General features: G+C 42.0%; 1 protein-coding gene across 5 annotated transcripts in view; it reads left to right on the forward strand.

The window, feature by feature from the left end:
• Positions 1-26261, forward strand: part of SH3D19 (SH3 domain containing 19) — a 313873-nt gene that overhangs the window by 101630 nt on the left and 185982 nt on the right. For 2 of the 5 annotated variants that reach the window (XM_058282105.1, XM_058282038.2), the window contains exon 2: positions 10553-10965. In XM_058282105.1, the coding sequence (XP_058138088.1) occupies positions 10614-10965 (352 nt within the window). In that variant the 5' untranslated portion in view covers positions 10553-10613. Of the gene's footprint in view, positions 1-10552; positions 10966-19515; positions 19901-26261 lie in introns of those variants that run through there. The other 3 variants (XM_058282307.2, XM_071214440.1, XM_071214441.1) reach the window with 3 other exon arrangements.

The following is a 26261-nucleotide window of genomic DNA, read 5'->3' on the forward strand; positions in this document are numbered from 1 at the left end:
TACCATGGTAAACTTTTGGTCTAGTAGTCTCTTGGGCTTGGCCCTCTTGATAAAACCTGTCTTTAATTATGACACATATGATGTTTTCTGTTTGTTTTAGTTTTTTTAAAAAAAATACTTAGATTAGATAAATGATACATTAAAAATGTTGGGGGTTCCCATAAGCCCCACACCCTACCCCTCCCACACTTTCCCACATTAACAACATCCTTCATTAGTGTGGGACAGTTGTTGCAATTGATGAACACGTATTGGAGCATTGCCATTAAGTTTGGATTGTAGTTCACATTATAGTTTAAACTTTCTCCCACACAATTTTGTAAGTTATGACAAGATATATAATGGCCTGTATCTGTCATTGCAACGTCATTCAAGACCATTACAATGTCCTGAAAATGCCCCCATATTACACCTATTTTTCCCCTCTCCCTCCCCTCAGAACCTCTGGTAGCCACTGCCTCCACATCAATGATAAAAGTTTTCCTACCACAATTAATGAAAGTTGTTGATGTGGGAGGAGTTGGGGGTGTGGGAAGTGGAGTATATGGAAACTTCTTATATTTTTTAACGTTACATTTTGTGTGATTTATGTATCTTTAAAAAAATAATTTTTAAAAAAGTTTTTCCATTGCTAGAATAACTGTAAGTCTATAGTAGAATAACAGTAAGTCTACTTTAGTCCATCATTCATTCCCCAATACTGAGGATTCTGGGATGGTGATGTCCACTCCATATCTAATCAAGAGGGGGCTTAGATCCCATGGTACAGATGAATGGGACTATTTTGCTTGTAGTTGTAGACTCTCTCTGTTCCTTGGGATTGTTGCTGTTCATCATCATTTCCTTGTTAGTTGTCCTGAGTGAGTCCATGTGCAGAGAAACCACAACTGAGTCCAACTCTGTCACACTGGGGAGCATAAATTCCAAAGTAGGGCCCACTGACAGGGTGCCAAACTCCTGAACCGTCAGCCATGCCTATACTGTCTGGATGTCTCTGGAGCCCTCAGGAGCCCCACTATTTGAGGTAATATTTACCATGGCAGTTAATGAGATCCTGATGAGACATGCATAAGCGTAGCCTCTGGAATGACCTCCTAACTCACTTGGCAGTCTTTTAGCCATATAAACTCATTTGTCTTTACCCTTTCCCCCTTTTTGCCAGGGTCTTTTTCCAGTCGCATTGCTAGTTGGTGTTTAGTATCAATCCCTACAAGCCAGAGAGGCTCATCCCTGGGAGTCATGTCCCATGCCAGGAGGAAATTAAACTTAAGAAGCAGATGTGGCTCAAGTGGTTGAACTCCTGCCTCCCACATAGGAGGTCCTGAATTCATTACCTCCTGAAAAAACAAAAAATGAAAAACAAGCAAAACAAATGAAAAAAAACAAATCAGGGAAGCCAATGTGGCTCAGTGGTTGAGCACCAGTGTCCCACATACAAGGTCCCAGATCCAAATCCTGGCCACTGGTACCTAAAAAAAAAAAAAAAAAAAAAAAATTAAACTTAGATACATCTTAATAAACATTTAAACAAAGCAGACCCTGTACTTTATATGCATTTTCTTATTCAAGTCTCCCCACTAACTTATAATGTAGGCATTATATTGTTAGACTCAGTTTTCAGATGAAGAAACTTGAGCTCAGAGAAGTTAACAAAATTTCCCAGGTCACACAGCTAGTAAATGGGTAATTTGGGATTCAAAATCAATAGCACGAAAACCTGAGAACTTATCCATCACACTATAATTCGACAAAAAAAGACATAATAAAAGCAAGAATATATGGAATAATTTGGAAGAAAGTTGATTTGTAAAGATAAACTATTATTATTAGCATTAAAACCAGATTTTCCATCCTGTTCCTACTCAGTTCTATCAGAAATATCACTGAGATGCCACATTTTTTCTTAAGATTAGCCTGTGTCCATAAAGAAGATAGTAAATATAAGAGAGGGAAGAGAATGAGGAAAAGTTTTTTTTTTTTGTTTTTTTTTTAAGATTTATTTTTATTTATTTAATTCCCCTCCCCTCCCCCGGTTGTCTGTTTTCTGTGTCTTTTTGCTGCATCTTGTTTCTTTGTCCGCTTCTGTTGTCGTCAGCGGCACGGGAAGTGTGGGCGGCGCCGTTCCAGGGCAGGCTGCTCCCTCCTTCGCGCTGGGCGGCTCTCCTTACGGGTGCACTCCTTGTGCGTGGGGCTCCCCTACGCGGGGGACACCCCTGCGTGGCACAGCACTCCTTGCGCGCATCAGTACTGCGCATGGGCCAGCTCCACACAGGTCAAGGAGGCCCGGGGCTTGAACCGGGGACCTCCCATGTGGTAGACGGACGCCCTAACCACTGGGCCAAAGTCCGTTTCCCGGAAAAGTATTTTTATAGTCAGTTTGTTGAATCCTAAATGAATGAAAATTCTGAGGGTTGTGGAATGAGTCACCTAATGAAATGCTGAGGTATAATCACACAGTCACAACCAACGTTGACTAAGAAGGGCAATGGGATATTATGAGCAAGGAGTAAGAAAAATATTGACAGGATTTATTGTAAGGAGAGGTTTCTTGATATTTTGAGGAAAATGAGAGGATAAAAAGCCAACACAGACCATTTATAAGAGAAAGAGAAAGTCATTGGTATTAGTGACTGGGTGGGTAGAAAAGTAATGTTCAAATGTCTTATGTATCAAATATGGCTTTGTAGGACTTTAATAAAGTAAGACCTTAAAGCAGAAAAACTAGAACAAATAATATGGTTCCATTGTTTCAGGGCCAAAAAATAGTTGTTCTTATGTTAAAAAAAATTCACTAGCCCTTTTGCAAAGCTGATAAAAGTACGCATTCTCTCCACATGAGAAAATATAAAATCCACTTCCTCACACACTTAACATATGATTTTATGTACTGCCCTGAAGCCTTCTCATGGACCGCAGGCCAAGAAACCCTGACTTGGAAGAACTCTTTTTGAGTTGGGGAGAATTTCAGTGTCTGGATTAAATCCTAGTGAATACCTCTGGCCAAATACTCTCAAATAGCTGAGATATTGGCGATTTGATTTCTGTACAGTTACATAAATTTATGTACAAATAGAATGGCTGCCACTGCCTCAGAATCTGAGATTTTTGGTAATGAGAGACAAGTATAAATTTCACGCACTTTTATTTATTCTCTCCATGTTCACTTTTTGCACAGATAATCAATTCATCAGATTTTGCTGAGAGATTCCAAGATGGACAAAAGATGTTCTAAAAGCTGTTGTGGTAGCTTTCTTTTTGATTGAAATGTTTCTTCCTTAAGCCACAAAATTATTGCAGGCTGTGCTACAGAGGTATTTTCAAGCTTCAGGCACTTTTAGGCCTAGTTTTGGTGAAGTTATCATGCCCAATGACAGATGTAACAAGACTTAGAAATGTAATATAAACTTATGTAATCAGCCATTTGCCTCTGCCATTTTTACTTTGAATTAATGCTCCAGGCACCTCTTCAAAGTCTTTGTGGAATATTCCTGGAGCATTTAATTTCACAATAGTCTCATGTAACTAAATTCTCTCTATCCACTTCCCACTTCTATATTTTTAGTAAGAAAATGAAGGCAAGGATTCTATGACACTTAAGTATGATCAGAATTGATTTTACTCCTTTCTCAGTCTTAGACTCTATTCGTCTTTGGCTTTATCCTTTGCACCTACACAAACTTCACACATACATAAATTTCTATTCATACAAACCTGAAAGGATATCTTTGCAACATGTCTGCCTTGTGGTAGGCTAGATGAGAAAGCCTATATTTCCCCTCCTTTTTTCCCCAGAATTATACCAATATCTTATCTCATTTATGGAAGTATCTGTGATACAGAGATACAGCTGAGATTAATTTGTCAGGTGAGAAGAAAAATTGTATGCCTAAAAACTAAAAGTAATTTCTTTTAAATTATTGTTGAGTCCAACTAATAATTAAGCTGCCATGTCAGTAAAGAGGGATATAGGTTGATACCACACCACTTACTTCAGTATAAGTGATAACTGCTATGCTAAGATATATAGGGCTAGGTTTGAGAATGAAAATGAAAAGTCTAGTGGTTTATATGAACAAAGATTTGTCTCTTTGTTTTGAAAATATTCATACATAAAATTTAAAAGTCAATAAATTAAAAAGGGGACATGGATAATATTTAGGTTTATTTTTCAGAAAGCAAGGGAGTAACAACTGGTGGAAATCACATCTGTGCAGGTGCCATGTAACCTGTCCATACGTTCCTACCAGTGGACTTTGAATCTGATCTCAGTGCCCCTGTCCTTTCACTCCCAGGCCTCTCTTAAAAAGATAGTGTCAAAGAACTGAGCCAGGTTATATATAGTTATATTAGTCAGGGTTCTCTAGGGAAACAGAATCAACAAGAGATATCTGTCAATAGTATGCGTTTTTGTGAGTCTCTCACGTGACCGTGGGGATGCACAAGTCCAGGCTCCACAGGCAGGCTGCAACCAGGGGCTCCAATGAAAGTCCAGTGAAGGTTCTTGATGAGTTCTGGGAGACGTTGGTTGTCCAAAGACCAGCTGGGAAATCCTCACTCAATGCTGGAATCACTTCCCCTTTTAAGGCATTCAGCTGATTGGATAAAGCATCACTCATTGCTGAAGGCAATCTTCCTGACTGACGTAATTGTAATCAGCTATCTATGATTTACCACTGCAGTAAAGTCAGTGGTGACTAAAGTCCATAAATGCCCTTGTATTACAGTTAGTCCAGTGCTTGCTTGACCGAACAACTGGGCACATTTACCTGGCTGAGTTGACACATTAGCCTAACATCACAATAGTATATAATTTTTATGTCATGTAACTTACTAATAACTCAGTAGGAAGCAACTGCCAAAACTTCAATGAAGAAGAGACTATATTAACATTCAGAATCAGATGACAGGGCCTGGCTGGCGCTGTCAAACATATATCCCAAAGACGGGTTACTAAACCCGCAGACGTGAAAGGTCATTGTAGTCACCTGGGAAAACACAGGTCCTTTGCATACGCAGTTCTAATTAGTCAAGGATTCAGGGCTGGGGCAACAGCATTTTTACTTGGTGGTGACAGGTTCCTTGACTCCCTGAATGTTCAGTGGCGCTATAGAGGAGGCTATGGCTTTAGGAGAAGAAGCACTTCACAGAATTAAAGGGAGAGGCCCTCTCTCTGTTTCAATGAAGCACGTGGCCTAACCTTTTAGGAATCCTTTACTAGAAGAATTTGTGCAGTTTAGAGTATTTTAACAATTTTTTTCTGAAGGTTATATAATTGCTACGTTAGAAAGTGATGTACTACATATGGTTTCCAAACTTGTCACTCAGTCAATTTGGCACTATTCTCCCCACACTAATTACACCTTAGAAGATGGAGAGGAGTCAGCCAATGAGAAGCTTCTGTTTCCTCAGGTCAGGTGTTCTGAAGGTATCTCTAAGACCATGCTCATTCTCATCTACAGCAAACCTTTTTGAATTAAATTATTGCCTCTCCAAATAATTTGAGCAATACTTTAAGGGACAGAACTGGGATTCAAACCAGACCTGACTTTGGCAGACTAAATAAATAACATGTACAAGTCAGAGAGCCTCGGATTAGAGAACTGTCCTGTCACTAGCTACTTGTGTGAGTTTGGTCAAGTTATATAACGCTTCTGAAACTGTTCCTTTTTCTCTAAATGTATTTGTGATAATAGTTCAGAAACTTGCTGCTGGAATAAAATAAGATCAGATACATAAGTCACTTGATACATTGCCTGACATATAGTGGGCACTCAAAAAATAACAAGTACTGCTTCCTCCAGAGGCTCAAGCAGATATATTTCGTAATTCATAAGGTCTTTGTTCTTTGCTTCACTATCCTTACTATATAACAAAACCCTTAATATTTCTGTGTTATGTAAAACCTTAATAGTTTTTAGTGACGTTGAATAGTATGTACAACAAATGAAAATGAACATTAATGAAGACAAGAAAAAAGAGGAGGGAAGGACAAGGAGTAGGATGTTAAGAAAAATGCATCATCTAATTTTCAAATTTAGATCAAATGAATCTGAAGATTTTGTTAAAAATATGTAAATAATGAAAATAAAATTTTGGGAGACATTAAACGTCACATTTATAGACAAAAATTTTCAGGACCTATTGTACACCACAGATTCCTAAGGAAAGCAGGACTGTGGTTATGCTACATTATGTGGAAAAAAAGGAGATTATTCTGAATGGGCCTAACATAACAAAAGGAGCCCTTTAAAAGTAGAGTTTTCTCTGGCTGATTGTAGAAGAGGAAGTCAGACATTCCAAGCTGAAGAAGGATGAGAAGTGTCGTTACTGGCATGAAGATGGAGGGGGCCACGTGGAAAGAACCTCAGAGGAGCTTCCAGGAGCTGACAGCCCTCCTTGAGGGCAGCAAGAAAACGGAAGCTCCAGTCCTGCAACTGAAATCTGCCAACAACCAGAATGAGCTTGGAAGCAGGTTCTTTGCCACAGCTGAGATCAGAACCCAGGCTGGCCTCTACTTTAATTTTGGCCTTGTGAGACCCTAAGCAGAAAACACAATTGCCTGGACTTCTTACTGTCAGAAATGTGAGCTAATAAATGAGAATTGTATTAAGCTGCTAAATTTGTGGTAATCTGTTATGCAGCAACTGAAAACTAATACTTCAAAAAAGTTTAAAATATATAAGGGGAAGCAGATGTGGCTGAAGGGATTGGCCCCTGCCTACCACATGGGAGGTCTGTGGTTCAATTCCCAGTGCCTCCTAAAGAAGTCAGCGAGCTGTCATGATGGGCAGGTATGGCGAGGTGGCACAACAAGATGACACAAGAGACACAAGAGGAAAAATATAATGAGAGCTACAACAAAGCAGGGAATGGAGGTGGCTTAAGTGATTAGGTACCTTCCTCCCACACTGGTGGTCCCAGATTCGGTTCCCGGTGCCTCCTAAAGAAACAAAAATGAACAGACACAGCAAGTGCAAACAACAAGGGGGTGGGGAGAGATAAATAAATAAAATAAATCTTTAAATATATATATATATAAGTACACATATAGACATTTCGAATATGTCACATATGTAAATTTTACTTGTATATAGTCTATGAATTGGAGAAAAAATAATCTAACTAGTGTGTGTACTAAACCCCCCCACTCCTGATTATTCCACTCAATAAGGTACAAGCACTATCTGATACAGTTGTACTTTCTTACTCTTGCAAGACATTCATCACATGGCCTACTAGATAATCCCCTTTTTTGGTTTTTCTCCAATCTCACTAAATCCTCCTTTTCAGTCATTGCTGGTTTCTGTTCATATTTGTGAACTCTTAACATTCCTACATACATTACTGTGGCAGTTTGATATTATTTATGAATTCCAAGAAGAGATATTATGTTTGTAAACTGGTCTGTTTCTCTGGGCATGATACCCTTTGATTGATTTAAATTCAAAGGCTTTACATTTGCTTGATTAAATCAAGATTAGGGCTTTGATTTGACCACAACATTAGGGGCACAGGGTTGAGCCCCGCCCCATTAGTGAGCTGATAAAACAGACTCTTGCACAGAAGTAGATACACAGAGGAAATACACAGAGGAAGAGAGACAGCTCCATAGACAGTGCAGAGGCCCCAGGAAGAGATGAGCCATTCGCCTGATAGTTTATAGCTGGCCTTGTGAGGAGAAGAGAGCAGCTGAGCCTGGAAAGAAACGAGCTGTGGAAAGAGAGATGAGCTCTACACCAGCCTACAGCTGAGACCAGAAGATGCTGGACCCTTAAGAGGGAAAAGGAGGGCTGAACCCTCGCAGGCATCACCCGCCATCTTGCTTCAACACATGGCAACAGAGTAAGGAAGTAACCTTGAGTTGGACTCTTTAGAGCCTTGTAACTGTAAGCTTCTACTCCAAATAAATACCCTTTATAAAATCTTTTGCATCAGCACCCCTTTGGCTGACTAATACAATTACACACACATATTATTATACAGGGTGATGCAAACAAAACATACATACAGTTCTTTATAGACAACTTAAAAGCTATTTAAGGGTAATTTTTACTCTATTTAAGAACAACTTCACTCCGTTCATTTTTTCTCATCTAAAATTGGGAGTTATTTAAGTTTGGAGTCAAGGGGATTAGTGTATTAATCTGTATTCAGATCAGATTTCTTCGTAGGCTCTGAACCTGCACTGTCTAGTATGGTAGCCACTCACCACATAAAAATTAAGTAAAACTTAAAATTTAGTTCCTCAGTCACACTAGTCACATTTCAGTTGTTCAATAGCCAGTATGGCTAGTGGCCACCACACTGAAGAGCCTGGATTTAAAACACTGCCATCATCATAGACAGTTCCATTCGACAGCAAAAAGACCCATCGCTTTAACTGCTACTTGGTTCACTCCACTTAAATATCCCAAACTCATCAATTTGCCCTAAAAAGGATTTTCCAGAGTGGTGATTTGAAAGTGCATTTCTTTGGAATCAAATTGTCTGAGTTTCAATCCTAACTCTACCACTTACAGACTCTGTGCCTCAGTTTCCTCATCTGTAAAATGGTAACGATGGTAGGAACTCTCTCTGAAAGGGTGTTGTGAAGGCTAAATTGGTTAATTCATATTAACCAATTTACTTACAAGAATTCTTAGCTCTAAGTACTCAATAAGTGCAACTGTTAGTATTTGTATTAGTATTACCTCAGAGACCTACCTGGGCTTTGTATTTTCATTATTGTGAAAATTGTTATCCGTTCTGGACAAATTTCAGCAATTATCTTTTTGAATGTTGACTTTTCTCAATTCTTTTCTCTTTCCTTTTCCTAGAATTCTGGTAGGGATACCCACTGTCCCTTGTCCTTTTATCTTAGGTAAACTTTATGTGCCCCAGTTTCCTTATCTATAAAGTGGGGATAAAAATAGTATCTACTTCCTGGGTTTTTGTTAGGACTGAGTGAGTTAAGATATGTATAACACTTAGAATAGTACCATATGTGTGCCAACTATTATTAACACTCCGGTTTTACCTCCTTTTTCATTTTAGTCCTTAGAGATTTCCCTTAATTTATTAGAGGTATTTTGTAATAGGAAGATCTTCTCCCAAATTATTGTGAAATTAGAAGTTACCCCAGACTCTCCTTTACTTGCAAGATTTAAAACGTACTGTTTCTTCTGCTTAGAACACTTTTCTTCCCTTTTCTTACATGGCTGTTAGTGTTTAACGTCTGTAATCGTTTGAGTTACATGAACCATGTGCCAGAAAACCTCACATAATCATAGCTTTAAAAAGAAGTTTCTCTCGCACATAAATGAAGTCTAGAAGTATGATCATCAGGGAGTCAGGCTTCGTCGAGTTCCTGAAGACCTGGCTTCCATCTTGTGGTCTGAGATGGCTGTTCTGGCTCCAGCCATTACATCCAAATTCTAGTCTATCAAGGAAGGCGGTAAAGAAGGGCATGTACTTTCCCTTTATTCCATTTCTCTAAAGTTGCACACACCATTTCCCATTATCCAGAAGTTAGTCACATGCCTAGTGCCATAGCACACTGGAAAATATAGTCTTTATTCTTGATCACCAAGGCGTAAACAGATACTGGGGGAAACAGCGCCTTTCCAACGTTCCCTCCTAGATCCCATGTCCTCTCCACCTTGCATAGCTCTGGGGTGACCACCTTGGCTTGGCTTGCCCAGGACTTCTATGGTTTTAGCATTGAAAGTCTTGCGTCCCAGGGAGCCCCTCTGTTCTGGACCAACTGGGATGATCGGTCGCCCTACACCACCTCTCCCATGGCTCCGATCACAGCGTGAGCTCCTAGAGGGACAGAACCGCATATGATTCACTCTTACCTCCTCAGTACCTAACACAGTGCCTCACATAGCATGTACTCAATAAATAATATTTACATAGTGCTTCTTTTTGCCAGGCAGTGTTCTAAGTGCTTTACATATCTTAACTCATTTTAATCTTCACAATGTGCTTGTGAGATAGTTAGCATTATTATCCCCATTTTACAGATGAAGAGACTGAGGCACACAATGAAGAAAACCAAAGACAATTTCAAGGAAAGTAAAGAGAAAGAGGTACAGACAAATAGAAAGAGAGAGGATGAAAGGCAGGAGAAAGGGACATTTTTTAAAGTTAAAATGTGGACAGGAATAGGGAAAAAGAAAAATGTGGCAAAGGAAAAGGATTAAAGCTTGAACTGGTACAAGTGTGGAAGCTCTAGGTCATTGTATATAAACCAATATTTTTCTTTTTCAGATGTGTCCAAAGTTTGAAAATAAATGTCCTCTTGTCAGGAAATGAGCCCTCACTTTTGACACTTCCACGTGTTTTATTACATTTTGAATCTGGAACTTCAGTTCCTGAGAGCCCTCATCTTGATTTTGCAGCATGGGCTTCATTTTTATTTGAAAAGAGGGACTAATAATAATTGTTTATTCCATGAATGTGACTTTGAGAGATTTGGATTTTATGCTTACATGGTTTATGGATTTGTTTTTGATGGCTGAAGTAGTACTTATTTTAAAAATCTATTATATATTGTGCTCCTTACCTCTAGTTTCATACATATACATGAAGAAGTATCTGAAGTGCAACACGAGAGGCAATACCCTGCAGAGATGGTGCTTAATTCTCCAGAATGTAACATACACACCATGGCCAAGATCTTCGATTGTGCTGTGTCTCCTGTCAGAAGAATGCATGGATGTGGAAACCAAGCGGTGGAAACAGGAGTGGTCCTGCTTACCATCACTCCCAGTGACCCCACAGGCAGACTTGGGTTGTGCTTCTTGGGCTTTACAGCCTTAAAGGTCCTGGTTGTCAACAGGGGCACAATCTCACCTGAGGACACAGCAAGGGTCCAACTGAATTACAAACCACAGCTTCCACTTGGGTACTTTGACATCCCACCAGCAGGTGAGAAGAGACACCATCTTTGCACAGATAATCAGCTCTGCTCAGCAGGAGGAGGTAAGGTTGATTTTACACAATGGGGCAGGGGGGCATATGTGGGGAACTCAGGTGACTCACTTGAGTACTTCGTGGTTCTCTCTTGGCCAACTGTAACTGTGAATGGACAAGTGAAGTAGTCCTAGCTGGGGAAGGACATGCCTACTAGACCCCTTAAGAATGTGGGTTTGAGTCACACTAAGTAAGAAGAGGTGGTAGCTGAAAGCATGAGGAATTTAGAATGGATAGTGGAGAAGGGAAGTGATGAGTCTAGTGGAGACCCTGAGACAAATTTCAGTGATAGAGGCTGCCCTCCGTATTCCAAGTTTCCTCTCAGGAAGAGAGGCCACCAGAGCCTTGGAGGAGCTGTCACCCGAACGTATGTGGAGAAGTAGATTTGCATGATGCAAGGGGCGGACTGGCAGACACAGAGATGTGCCACTGAGATCTCCCTTCAAGAAAGGACTGGGTGCCCAGATATGAGGAATGTAGGAAACCGACAGTCTCAAGCCGTTAGCTCCTTCGTGGTCTGCCTCTGCTTTTGAACAGCCTTAGCTAGGTGGTTGAGGTTGAGGTTGCACTCTTCCTGGGGCAGCCTCTAGCCCATTTATACCAAAAGTGGGATTCTTTATTCTGGAGCTTCCTGTTGGGCTGGCAGAGACTTTTTCAGATCCACATACTGGCGTGACAGTTCCTCTTGACCAATCTTTCTTCCTCCCCTGTTCCTTTCATAGGTGTTACTCCCTAATAAAGTTTTTGCACTCCTAACTCTATCTCAGCAACTGATTTCCAGAGACTCCAAACTAGCATGTGTTGTGAAACATACAACCACAAACCTCCGTAACAAAGCATTGAACATTTTTTAGTGCTTATGAGTTTACAGGTCACCTGGGCAGCTGTTTGGGTCTCAGCTGAGTCACTCATGTGTCTGTGGTCATCTGCTGGCCAGATAAGTAGCTCTGCTGATCTCCACTGGTTCTCACTTGTTCTGGGGGGTGTTGCTATAGACTGGTCTAAATGGCCTATGGGGGATACTGGTCTCTCCGGATAGTTTCTTTTCTTTTTTTTTTTTTTTAAAGATTTTTTATTTATTTCTCGTTTCTCGCCCCCCGCCGCTAGTTGTCTGTTCTCTGTCCATTCACTTTGTGTTCTTCTGTGACCACTTCTATCCTTATCAGCAACACCAGGAATCTGTATTTCTTTTTGTTGCGTCATCTTGCTGTGTCAGCTCTCCGTGTGTGCAGCGCCATTCCTGGGCAGGCCGCACTTTCTTTCATGCTGGGCCGCTCTCCTCACGGGGAACACTCCTTGCATGTGGGGCTCCCCAATGCGGGAAACTTGGCAGGGCACTCCTTGCGCGCATCAGCACTGCGCATGGGCCAGCTCCACACGGGTCAAGGAGGCCTGGGGTTTGAACTGTGGACCTCCCGTGTGGTAGGCGGGCGCCCTAACCACTGGGCCCAAGTCCGCTTCCCCACAGTTTCTTGTTCTCTAATAGACTTGCCCTGGCTTGCTCACACCGTGGTGCACGGCTTCTATTGCAGTTTGAGATTATTTGTGAATCCCCAAAACAGAAAGATTATGTTCGTAATCTAATCTGTTCCTCTGGGTTTCATCCCCTTTGATTATATTAAATTCAGCTGAGGGGCCTTTGATTAGATTACCTGTTAAGATTGCATGAGGGTTTTTTTTAATTAGACCCCCCCCATCAGGAAGGTGTGACTCAGGTTGAGTCCCTACCTCCTTGGTGGGTCTGATATAAACACACACTCACACAGACAGGCGGACACCCTGGAAGAGAAAGTTTGTCATTTTTGGTCTGGGCATGTGACAGAAAGGAGAAGGCTCAAACAGCTAACGCCCCAGGAAGAAATGAACCATTCTGCCTAATAGCTGACAGCTGACCTTGGGAAGCGAGCCGAGCCTGATAGAGGAGGCCCTGAGAGACAAGTCCCATGCCAACCTGCAACTGAGATCAGGAAGAAGCTGGGCCCGTGGAGCCTCAGAGGAAGAGGAAGCCCAGAGGGGAAGGCAGAGGCCAGCTGGAGATCAGCGAGCATCTTGCCTCAACAAGTGGCAGCTGACTTTGGTGAGAAATCAGCCTTGAGTTGGACTTTTTACAGCCTTGTAATAAGCTTTTACCACAAATAAATATCCTTTATAAAGGCCAACAGATTTCTGGTACTTTGCATTGGCACCCCTCTGGCAGAGAAACCCATATCTAGAAAGGTCTCTTGAGGTGTGTGACTTGAAGTTCTCACATTGTCATGTCTGTCATATTCTATTGGCCAAAGCAAATCCCACGGCAGCCTGGATCCATGGAGTGGGGAACCACTTCTTAGAGGAGCTGTGAAGTCACATGACTGTGTACAGCGACATGGAGGCATAAAGAATTAGGGGCACTTTTGTAAGCAGTCTCCTACAAAGAGGAATTCCCTAGAGTGAAGTGCACTAGGCAAGCAGAAACTATAGCGTGTTTTTTGTTTTTCAAAAAGGCAGAATTAAAATTTTAAAACAAAGAGAAAATATGGAGAATGAGATAACCACTCTTTTTTTTTTTAAGATTTATTTATTTATTTAATTCCCCCCCCCACCCCGCCCCAGTTCTCTGTGTCTATTTGCTGCGTCTTTGTCTGCTTCTGTCGTCAGCGGCATGGGAAGTGTGGGCGGCGCCATTCCTGGGCAGGCTGCACTTTCTTTCACGCTGGGCGGCTCTCCTTACTACACGGGGGACACCCCTGCGTGGCAGGGCACTCCTTGCGTGCATCAGCACTGCGCATGGGCCAGCTCCACACGGGTCAAGGAAGCCCGGGGTTTGAACCGCGGACCTCCCATGTGGTAGACGGACGCCCTAACCACTGGGCCAAGTCCGTTTCCCGTAATAACCGCTCTTGAACTCTCTATTCTACTTTACAAAATCTTAAAATTTGTTCTTATTTGTCTCAATATTTTAAGAAAAAACCTTTGCAGATACTTTTTAAATTCACTATATATCCCTCTCCTTCCTTGCTTTTTCTTTTTTGAGGTTTCTGGCTATAACCTTTTAATTTCATGTACTTTTTATTTAAGTTAAAGGATTTAAGACCCATGCCTTCCAGTAATTCAGCAAGGAAAAAAAATGGAATTGTTCTAATTCAGTCATTTAACAAATATTTATTGTGCTTTTTATTTGCTAAGCACTGCACCATATATGTATTTTTAAAGACATTCCCCCTGCCCTCCATGGCTCCCTCCTCTGCTCGTTGTCTTCTTGCTGTGTCTGCTCATTGTCTCTGCTCATTGTGTCTACTCATTGTCTGCTTGTCTTCTTTAGGAAGCACTGGGACCTTCCCATGTGGGAGGTGGCTGCCCAACCACTTGAGCCACAGCTGCTCCCTGCTCATTGTGTCAGCTCATTGCGCTGCTTGCTGTCTTTAGGAGACACTGGGAACCGAACCCAGGACCTCCCATGTGGAAGGTGGGCACCTAACTGCTTGAACCACATCTGCTCCCTCATATATGTATTTGTGTAGGGTTGTTATTTTTTGTGTGGTGTTCTATTTGCACAGTATTTTGCTTCAGACTATATAGCTAAAGACATGAAAAGCAAAGAAAATTTTCTCTTATAATGGAAACCTCTTTTCAATGTCTCTTTCATTTTTGTATTAATACCCTAAAGTTTTGAGGGCTAATCTTGTTCTACATTTTCTTTCCAAGTTTCTTAACATTTTCCTTTTATGGGTTTGGCTCCTTGTTGTGTCACTTGGGTGGGTAGGATGTTTTGGCATGTTTATTTAGTTGCTCATTGGCCACACCTTTGGTTTTCTTTCATATGATTAAATTCTTATAGCTTGTAACTCCTACTGGGTTTCTCTACTTAAATATCATTACAATGCAATCATCTCCTTGGTCTTTGTTTTTTGTGCTTTTATGAGTTGGTTATATCTTTCTTTTAAAAAAAATAATAGCTCTATTGAGATATAAGTCACCCCTTTAATGTATACAATTGAAGAGTTTTTAGTATATTCACAGAGTTGTGCAATCATCACCACTAGTTGATTTTAAAACATTTTCATCATGCCCGAAAGAAGCCCTCTACCCATCAGCAGCTCCTCCTCATTCCCATCTGCTGGACAACCAATAATTTACTTAGTAGAAGTGGGATTGCTGGGTCATACAGTAACTTTATCCTTTTGTAGAACTGCTAAACTGTTTTCCAAAGTGGCTGCACCATTTCACACTCCCACCAGCAATATAAGAAAGCTCCAGTTTCTCCACATCTTCACTAACATTTGTTTTTTGTTTTTAATTATTACTGATTTGTCTGAACTATTATGGTCTTTTTAAAAAAGATTTTACTTCACTTGTTGCTTATTTCTTCTCTCCCCTCCCCTCCCCTCTCCCTCCCCACCCTCTCCACCCTCTCCTCCTCCCTGCTGTTTTTGCTGTGTCCATTCACTTTGTGATGTTCTGTCTCTATTTCTCTTTTTGTCTTCTCTTCTCACTTTCTCCTCTAGGATTCACCAGGATTTGATCCTGGGGACCTCTGATGTGGAGAGAGGTTCCCTGTCAATTGTGCCACCTCAGTTCCTGGTCTCTGCTGCGCTTCACCTGACTCTCCCCTTTGTCTCTCTTTTGTTGCATCATCATCTTGCTGTGAGACTCACTTGTGTGGGCACTGGCTCACCACGTGGGCACTCACCTTGCTGCGTGGGCACTGGCTCGCCACAGAGGCACTCACATGGGCACTCGGCTCACCATGCGGGCACTCAGCTCACCACATGTGCTTGCTGTGCAGGCACACTTTCTCTTCTTTTTCACCAGGAGGCCCCAGGGTTAAAACCTGGGTCCTCCCATATGGTAGGTGGAGGCCTTACCACTTGAGCCACATCCACTTCCCTAACACTTGTTTTTGTCTTTTTTATTTGAGCCATCCTGCTAGGTCCTTTTTTTTTTTTAAGGTTTATTTAATTTATTTATTTCTCCCCACCCCCTCATTGTTTTTGCACTTGCTTTGTCTGTTCATCTTCCTTGCTTCCTTAGGTGGCACAAGGAACCAAACCCAGGACCTCTGATATGGGAGGGAGGTGCCTAATCACTTGAGCCACCTCTGTTCCCTGCTTTGTTGGGTCTGTCATTGTGTTTTTCTTCTTGTGTCTCTTGTTGCATCAGCTTGCTGTGCCTGCCTGTCGTGCCAGCTCACTGTCTTCTTTAGAAGGCACTGGAAATCAAACCACACACCTTCCATGTGGTAGGCAGAAGCTCAATCACTTGAGCTATATCTGCTTCCCTCGTTTCTTTTTTTAACTGAATAATACTCTGTTGTATATAGTTTGTTTATCCATCCACCTATTGAAGGACATCTTTCTTCCAATTTTTGACAGTTATCAAATAAGCTGCTATAAACATTCATGTGCATGTTTTTGTGTGGACATAAGTTTTTAACTCACTAGGGTAAATACCTAGAAGCATGATGCCTGGATCATACAGTAAGTCTATTTTTAGCTTTAAAAAAAACTGCCAGACTGTCTTCCAAAGCGATATACCATTTTGCATTTTCAACAGCAATTCTTTTTAGATTCTTTATATATTTTGAATATAAGCCCCTTAGATATATGATTTGCAAATATTTCCTTCCATTTTGTGGACTGTCCTTTCAATTTTTTGATGGTGTCTTTTGAAGCACAAGTGTTTTTAATTTTGATGAGATCTTTAATAATTGTTTTCTTTTGTCAGTGGGCTTTTTTTAAAAGATTTATTTATTTTCCTCCCCTTCCCCTCCTCCTACCCTGCTGTTTTTCCTGTCTGTTTGGTCTTCTCTTCTCATTTCCTCTCTCCAGGATTCACTGGGATTTGATCCTGGAGACCTCTGATGGGGAGAGAGGTTCCCTCTCAATTGTGCCACCTCAGTTCCTGGTTTCTGCTGTGCTTCACACTCTCCTCTTGTCTTTTTTTTAAATTATTAAAAAAAATTTTTTTAAAAGATAAATAGATCATATAAAACGTTATGTTAAAAAACATAAGAGGTTCCCATATACCCCATTCCCCACCCCCGTCTCTCTTTTTGATGCATCATCATGCTGCGTGACTCACTTGAGTGGGGCACTGGCTAACCGTGTGGACACTTGCACAGGCACTGGCTCGCTGTGCAGGCACTGGCTTGCTGTGCAGTCATGCTTTCTGCTCTTTTTCACCAGGAGGCCCCAGGGACCAAACCCAGGTCCTCCCATATGGTAGGCAGAAGCTCTATCATTTGAGTCACATTCTCTTCCCTGTCAAAGGGCTTTTGATGTATTTAAGAAACTGTTGCCTAATCAAGGTCACAAGGAGTTACACCTATGTTTTCTTCTAAGAGTTTTATAATTTTAGTTCTTACATTTAGGTTTGTGGCCCATTTTGAGTAAATTTTTGTAAATGGTGTAAGGGAGAGGTCCATGTTCCTTCTTTTGCATTTGGATATCCAGCTGTCCCAGCACTTGTTAAAAAGTTTTTTTTTTTCTCATCGAATTGTCTTGGCACCCTTGTCTAAGATTATAGCTTTATTATAGAACTTGTCTTGTTTGGGGGTAAATTGGATAAATCTTTCTCTCCAGTACTCCTGTTGGAGGATAAGGAACACGATTTGTTTATTTAAAATGAGAAAACCTATGTGAAATTCACCTATCTTAGGGCCTGACAGTAATTTCTGTTTTTCATTTGAATCTCCCTACAACACTTAGTGTGGTGCTTAGCACATAATAGTTACCAGAAATGTTTGCTGAATGTAATGCGGGATTGAGCATGCATACACCTGAAGGAAAAGTGTGGGCTCCCAAAGCTCTGAGTGGATGGGTGTTCCAGAACCACTTTCATTCCTTTCCAAACTAAGAATCTGAATAACAGAACTGACCCCAACAGTTAAGTGAAGTTGCAGTGTGGTCAAGGTAAGGGCCTCCGAATGATTCCTCAATCTTGAAGGTAAGTGATACATATTCACTTTAAGTGAATCCAAACATTTAAAAGAACATTGAAATGTAACATTAAAAAAAAAAAAAAAAAAAGACATTGAAGGATTTTTTCCTTGCTGGTTGTAGAAGTTTGATATGGTTATGAATTCCAAAAATAGATATTGGATTATGCTTGTAATCTAATCTGTAACTTGGGCATGACTGAGTTATGATTAGGGCTTTGAGTCCCAGCCCCTTGGTGGGTGGGGACTCACAGATAAAAGGCATGGCAAAGAACAGAGTTGAGGATTTCCATTGTTGGAGTTTGATGCTGAAGACTTAAGCTGGAGCCCAGGGAAGTAAGCTCATAGAGAGAGCCAGCCCCAGGAAGAAAGGAACCTTGAACCCAGAGAAAAGCAAACCCCAGGAATGTAGGAACCCAGGAAGCCTGAACGCTCACAGACGTCAGCAGCCATCTTACTCCAAATAGACTTTGGTGAGAGAAGTAACTTATGCTTATGGCCTGGTATCTGAAAGCTCCTACCCCAAACAAATACCCTTCATAAAAACCAACCAATTTCTGGTATTTTGCATTAGCACCCCTTTGACTGTCTAACACTGGTTTAATTTCAAGTTCTTCTGATGTCCAGTTATTTAACTGATTATGCAGTACTGAAGTTTTAACTTGTGGATTTGACCGCAATTCCACAAATCAATTGTAGTTCTTCAGGCTTAAAAGCTGACACATTTTCTAAGGCAGCAACAACCACTATTGAAAAGGCAAAGAAACTGCACTGGGGTATGGTAGGCACTTCTATTTTTAGTGACCCTTTTTTCCTTTTTTCTTTTACCCTCTGAACATCAGCAGCTGTCACAATTTCTTAGAAATAGAGTAAGAGGCTGAAGATAAAGGCCTGATCATCCCTCACAGTTGTTTCCTATGGTTCATGCCCAGGCAATGTTCCTGCCTGCTGCTTGGGTATCTTTTTTTCTGAGATTTCTGAATCTGCCCTCTTTGTGTATGTGCGTATGTGCGAGTCCTGAACCTAAGATATGTTTTATATAGATACACATAACTTTAGTTACACAGTTCTTTCCAGCTTTTAAAAACTTTTACACTGGTAGGATCCACAGCCAAGTACTTCGATTACGGTTTTGGACTCCAAAGCCACTGCTCCCTTCACTTCATCGAATTGCTTCTCTATAAAATAATCAGCTGTGGGTCTCCTTAAATAGACTTTTTTTCTCCTGTCCTTCTAGGGATTGTGGTCATTTCTCAATCCTTAATTAGCTGACTTGATTTTAAGGAGCGAAAAGAGAAGGAAGAAAAAAAAAAAAAGTCAATGTAAAAGGCTCGAACAAATTCCAAGCTAAGTTGATTCCAAAGGTCAGCTGCTCCCCTGCCCTCACGCCCTTCTCTCCCCGTCTAGCTCCGAGCAGGTTCCTCCTCCTCCTTTTGTTTAAATGTCAAGCAAATGGGTTTCCTGTTGACATCGGAATATTGGGAGCGCGCAGGAAGAGCCCAGGCCCCCTCCTTCTCCACTTCCCATCCTGTTTGTTTATTTTGGACACGTTTGTTTGGGTCCCTCGTGTGCGACTTCGGGGCGGCCCCAGCTGCCCGTAACCCCTCCCAGAGGAGGCGAGGCCTGGCCGGGGCCGAGGTCGGGCTGGATCCTGCGGGACGGGGACGGGAAAGAGGAAGAGGGAAGTGAGCGGGAGAGAGCGGGCCAAGGCGGAGGCCGCCGGTGCGCGGCGAGGAGGCGGGGAAACCGGCTCGGCCCCGGCCCGGCCGCCCTCCCGCGGGCCGCAGGTGGAGTCCGCCCAGGGCCCCGTTCCGCCGCCGCCGCCGCCTCTTCCCGGCGGGAGGTACCTCCCTGGCCCCGGGGGCTTCGGCTCGGGGCTCGCCCGCGCTCCCCGGCTGCGCCTCGGCGCGAAGCCCATGGCCGAAGGCCGGCGGCGAGAGGACGAGGGGGACGAGCTGCGCGAGCGCCGGGAGCTGGGGGGCCCGCGCCGCGCTCGGGGCCGCGCGCTCTCGGGCCACTCGGCCGCAGGTGAGGAGCGCGGGCTGCGCGGGCGGGACCAGGGCCCGCGAGGAGCCGAGAGCCGGGCGACCCGGGGCCGGGCGGCGCGGGGCCTGCGCGGGACCCGCCCGGGACCCGCGGCTCCTCCACCCGCCCGCAGGGTCCCGCACCTTCGGCTCTCGGGGGCGGGGGGCGGTGGTGGCGGGGAGCGTGGCCTTTCCATCCTCTTCCTCACTTTTGGCCCGAGCCCTAGATCCTAGGAGATTCAAACCGGTCTCTACCTGCTGGTGGTCCTGGAGCCCGTACTCCAAAATTTCCGTGCAAGCTAAATCTGGAAGCTGCTGGCTTAGAACTTGTGGCCCGGGTGATTACTTATCTCTGGTTGAGTCAAAGGCTGGTGGACAGTTCACTGGGTCTGGCCGTCTCGGTGACCCCCTCCCCGAGGTTTGCCAGCGCCACCCAACGGGTCAAACCACGTGCTAGTGACTGAGTCACGTCTGCTTTGCGTCTCCTGAACTTCGTACTTGCGACCTTTCCCCCTCGCCTGACCCTCCGCCGAGCCTCAGCAGATTGCTGTAGGACTTGCCTTAGAGTTACCTTGTGAGCACCCCAGTAAACAACAACAACAAAATAATATACCAGAAGGCAACTCATTGTGGACGGAAACTCACTTCTGGGCCCATTATTACTTTTATGATCTTGTGGGGGGTTTTGGTGCACAAAAGTTGCACGGATTAAACAGTATGGCGCAGGAGGGGACCGGGCAAGGGGAGCTCCACGCTCCTAACGTCCTCCCGGGGCTATTTTTCAATCAAACGTAATCAAAAGGAAATTATTTGACCATTGGTTCCAGCTGGTTAAGCCGAGTTATCTGAAAACAAAAGGGAAGAACACACCAAGGGGGTTGACAACAAATGAGGGTTATGGAAGTGGAAAAGAGTCAGGTGAAAACAGTTCATTAAGAGCCTTGTTAGAGGGTGGTATATAGTGAACGTTCCATCAAGCCACGGAGAATCTCCTGTGAGGCTTCCTTAACCGCTAAGACAAAGTTGCAAAAGAAGATAGTGCGTCTGTGGGGAAAATGGAGGATATAGAAAATGGGATGGAAGGAAAGAGCTTGAGCAGAACGTGCAGAAATAGTCAATTTGATACCCTTGGTCGAGTCTTGGAACATTGATAATAATTCCTATGGCCATTACTAGGAGTTTTCATCAGAATAAGGCACTTGATTGTCTACAATAGCAGTCGTTTTGAAAATGGTGAATAGTTTTCTTTAGTGTAAAACCAGACCTAATGAAAATAAGCTAGTTATTGCTGGGTATGAGTAAATATTTCTTGTGAAAACAATGAAAAAACTTTGCAAAAATATGCTTCTGTGGAATTATTGATTTAAACAGTGTAGACTGAGTTCCCATTACCTTTAGCAAAAAGCTTTAGTCTCTCTTACAGGGGACTGTACTGTGAGGAGCTATATTGGAGCTCAAGCTAGACATGATCCAGATGTATGTTTATCATTTAGTCGCAATATGTGTATTTATCCCAAGGCTGGTGGAAATGGCATTTTGTAACTTGTTTTCACAAATTTCCCAAGGCCAGCAGAGGCTTTTCTAGGTTCTGTGATAATTTATTGCTGAGACATGATATAATGTACTTTTGCACTCAGAAATTGTGCTTGCGGTATCTAACCTTTTACTAAGTGCTCAATAAGGGGTGAGGGACGTAAATCTTACCGAATGGGTAGAGGCCTAGACTTGTAATTTTTGGTTTTGTTTCTTTTGGGATAAATTATTTAATAGTTTACAGTTCTTTAGAAGCTGTGCTTCTCTTTCCCCTCACTAGTTAACGTGTTGTTCAGACACCGTCGCATTCCTTACCAAGCTTGGACATTTGTTAGTACTGTCTGTGCTAGATTTTGCTTTTTCTCCGGTGAGAGAGTATGAACCGACTGAGAGGCTTATGGGTATCAGGGAGTCAGTGAATCCCTTCTCTCCTTGCTAAATTTAGGTATAACTGTGTAAGTGCTTTTATTTATTTTTGAAATGCATATAGAGAAGAGTGCATAAAATCTGTAATTTCTAAAGTGAAAAGTCTTGTAACCACCACCCAAATAAAGAAATAGAATATTGGCAGTTCCATTAGTTCAATCATAGCTCCCTCCCTCCTAGAGGTGCCCCCTTTTTGACTTCTGCGATTTTTCCTTACTTTTTTCTATGGTTGTACCATATACATATACATCCCTATACAATGGTATTTAGTTTTACCTGTTCATAGAAATGGAATCATCCTGTATGATTCTTTCATGCCATGTTTTTTTCATTCATTATTCAATTTGTAAGATAAACCCATATTGCTACATATAGCTGTAGGTTATTTTCATTGTATAAATGTATACCACACTTTTTTGTCTGTCTTTTTTAAATGATTTGTAGAAGTTCTTTTTTTACACAGGAATCTCAACTTTTGTTATGTGTTTCAAAAATCCTCTTCCACTCTAGTAAATTTTGTTTTAAGAAAAAAAGATTTCATTTTATTTTTAAATTTTTAAATTTTATCATAGTATTTTATGTACAACACAGAATTTCCCATTTTAACAACATTCATATTTACAATTCAGTGATATTAATTACGTTCAAAATTATATTCAAAATATTGTGCTACCATCTATTACCAAAGATTTTTCATTACCCCAAACAGAAATTCCAGTCTCATTAAGCAGTAACACCTCATTTCCTCCTTCCATTCCACCCTGCCCCTAGTAACCTCTAATCTACTTTCTCTATGAGTTTGCATATTCTAGATATTTCATATAAGTGGAATACAATATTTGCCTTTATTCCACTCAACATGATGTTTTCAAGGCTGAACCATATCGTCCATGTATCAGAACTTCATTCCTTTTTATGACTGAATAATATTTTGTTGTATATATTACCACATTTTGTTTATCCATTCATCCATTGATGGACACTTGGGTTGCTGCCACCTTTTAAATATTGTGAATAATGCTCTTATGACCATTGGTGTACAAATACCTGTTTGTGTCCCTGCTTTCACATCTTTGGGGTATATACCTAGAATTAGGATTGCTGGGTCATATGGTAGTTCTGAGTTTCACTTTTTGAGGAACCACCAAACTGTTTTCCACAGCGGCTGCACCATTTTACATTTCCATTAACAATGTCCCAAGGTTCCTATTTCTCCCTCACCAGCTTATTTCCCATTTTTAAAATAATAGCCTTCCTATTGGGTGTGAGGTGGTATCTCTTTGTGGTTTTGATTTGCATTTCCCTGAGGGCTAATAATGCTGAATATCTTTCTTATGCTTATTGGCCATTTATTTATTTTCTTTGGAGAATTATCTATCCAAGTCCTTTGCCCGTTTGTTGATTGGGTTGTCTATTTGTTGTTGAGTTGTAGGAGTTGTTTTTTTTTTAGTATATTCTGGATAGTAAACCCTTATCGGATATGTGGTTGCCAAATGTTTTCTCCCATTCTGTTGGTTTTCTTTTTCTCTTTTTTAAAGATTTATTTATTTATTTATTTATTTTTAAAGGATTTTATTTTATTTTTTAAAATTTATTTCTCTCTCCTTTCCCCCCACCCCCAGTTGCCTGCTCTCTGTCCATTTGCTGTGTGTTCTTCTGTGTCCACTTGTATTCTCGGCAGTGGCATCCGGAATCTGTGTTTCTTTTTTTGTTGTGTCATCTTGCTGCGTCAACTCTCCATGTGTGCAGCGTCATTCCTGGGCAGGCTGCACTTTTTTTGTGCTGGGCGGCTCTCCTTACGGGGCACACTCCTTGCGCGTGGGGCTCCCCTACGCGGGGGACACCCCTGCGTGGCAGGGCACTCCTTGCGCGCATCAGCACTGCGCATGGGCCAGCTCCACACGGGTCAGGAGGCTCTGGGTTTGAACCCTGGACCTCCCATGTGGTAGGTGGACACCCTATCTGTTGGACCAAATCCACTTCCCAAGATTTATTTATTTATTCTCTCCCCTTCCTCACCCTCCACCCCCAGTTGTCTGCTCTCTCTGTCCATTCGCTGCGTGTTCTTTGCCTGCTTGCATTCTTGTCAGCGGCACCCAGAATCCGTGTGTCTTTTTGTTGCATCATCTTGTTGCGTCGGCTCTCTGTGTGTGTGGCGCCATTCCTGGGCAGGCTGCACTTTCTTTCGTGCTGGGCGGCTCTCCTTACGGGGCCCACTCCTTGCACATGGGGCTCCCCTACACGGGGGACACCCCTGCGTGGCACGGGACTCCTTGAGCGCATCAGCACTGCGCATGGGCCAGCTCCACACGGGTCAGGAGGCCCGGGGTTTGAACTTTGGACCTCCCATGTGGTAGGCGGACGCCCTATCTGTTTGGCTGAATCCGCTTGCCATCTGTTGGTTTTCTTTTCACTTTCTTGGTGATGTTCTTTGCACAAAAGTTTCAAATTTTGATGAAGTTCATATTTTTCAGTTTTTCTTTTGCTGCATGTGGTTTTTGTGTAAAGTCTAAGACTCCCTTGCCTAATACAAGATCATAAAGATATTTCCCTATGTTTTTTTTCTAGTAGTTTTATATTTTTAGCTCTTATATTTAGGTCTTTGATCCATTTCTAGTTAATATTTATATATGTTGTAAGGCAAGGGTCCCCTTTCATTATTTTGCATATTGGATGGCTTGTTTTCCCAGCACCATTCCATTTCTTTAAGGGACTGTTCTTTCCTTATTGAGCCAACTTAGCACCTGTGCCAAAAATAGTTGGCCTTATATGTTTGGGTTTATTTCTGCACTCACAATTCTCTTCCATTGGTCTTTATGCCTGTTCTTCCAGTACCATACTGGTTTTTCTTCTTCTTCTCTGTTTACAAGTTTATTTCTGAGTTGCAAAGATTATTTTCCCTACCCCATGTTTTTAGAATTCCCTGTATTTCCCCTTTCATCTTGGCAGCCACAACCAGACGGACTGAAAGTACAAACCTTTGTTTTCTTGTATCTGCAGTGGAAACCTTAGCAGCAGACATTAACTGCTCCATGTCTGTGAGAGATGCAGCTACACTCTTTTGATTACTGTTACTTTGTAATAAGTTTTGTAATCAGGAGGGTTAAGTCTTCCAACTTTGTTCTTTTTCAGTATGATTTGGCTAATTGAGGTCCCTTGCCCTTCCCTATGAATTTGATGACTGGCGTTTCCATTTCTGTGAAGAAGGCTGTTAGAGTTTTGTTTGATATGGTGTTAAATCTGTAAATAGCTTTAGCTAGCATTGACATTTTAATGGTATTAAGTCCATTCATGAGCATGGAACAAGACCTTTACAACCTTGTTTTATTTTGTTTAAATTTATTCCTAGATATTTGATTGTTGTAGTTGCTATTATAAATGGAATTGTTTTCTTGATTTCCTTTTTGGATTGTTCATTGCTGCTGTATAGAAAAACCACTGATATTTGTGTATTGATTTTGTATCCCACAACTTTGCCGAATTCATTTATCAGCTCTAGTAGTTTTCTTATAGATTATTTGGGATTTTCTATATATTTAATCATGTCATCTGTATTTGGAATTCCTAAGCCATGAAAATTATTTTAACATGGCTTGATAATAGTGTTTAGCTTTTCTTCATCGTTGCAAATGAAAAGCTTGTTCTTGTAATATAAGCAATTATGTTCCAAGTGATTTTAACAAATCAGAGGTAAGTTTGTATTTTTTTTTAAAGGTTTATTTATTTGTTATTTATTCCCTGCCCCCCCCCCCGAGGGGGGGTCTGCTCTCTGTGTCCATTCGCTGTGTGTTCTGTGACTGCTTCTATCCTTATCAGCGGCACTGGGAATCTGTGTTTCTTTTTGTTGTGTCATCTTGTTGTGTCAGCTCTCTGTGTGTGTGGCGCCATTCCTGGGCAGGCTGCACTTTCTTTCGTGTTGGGTGCCTCTCCTTGCGGGGCGCACTACTTGCGGTTGGGGCTCCCCTACGCAGGGGACACCCCTGCGTCGCATGGCACTCCTTGCACACATCAGCACTGCTCATGGGCCAGCTCCACACGGGTCAAGGAGGCCCAGGGTTTGAACCTTGGACCTCCCATGTGGTAGACTGATGTCCTATCCACTGGGCCAAGTCCACCTCCCAAACCTTTTTAACTAATGATTAAAGAGCATTGTCAAAATATTACTATTAAACAAAGTATTCCCCCCCCCCGCCACCAATCCTATTCTCTTTATATCATTTATATATGAACATAAACAATTAATGTATAGTAAAAGTTGTGAACTTACAAAGGAAACATGCATAATATCATGCAGGGGCCCCATACATCAACCCTCCACCAACACCTTGCATTGTCATGAGACGTTTGTTACAAACTGTGAAAGAATATTGTCAAAATCTTACTATTAATCATAGGCCTTATCTTAC

This window comes from Dasypus novemcinctus, chromosome 1, assembly GCF_030445035.2.
Source record: "Dasypus novemcinctus isolate mDasNov1 chromosome 1, mDasNov1.1.hap2, whole genome shotgun sequence".
In the NCBI taxonomy this organism is placed as follows: domain Eukaryota; kingdom Metazoa; phylum Chordata; class Mammalia; order Cingulata; family Dasypodidae; genus Dasypus; species Dasypus novemcinctus.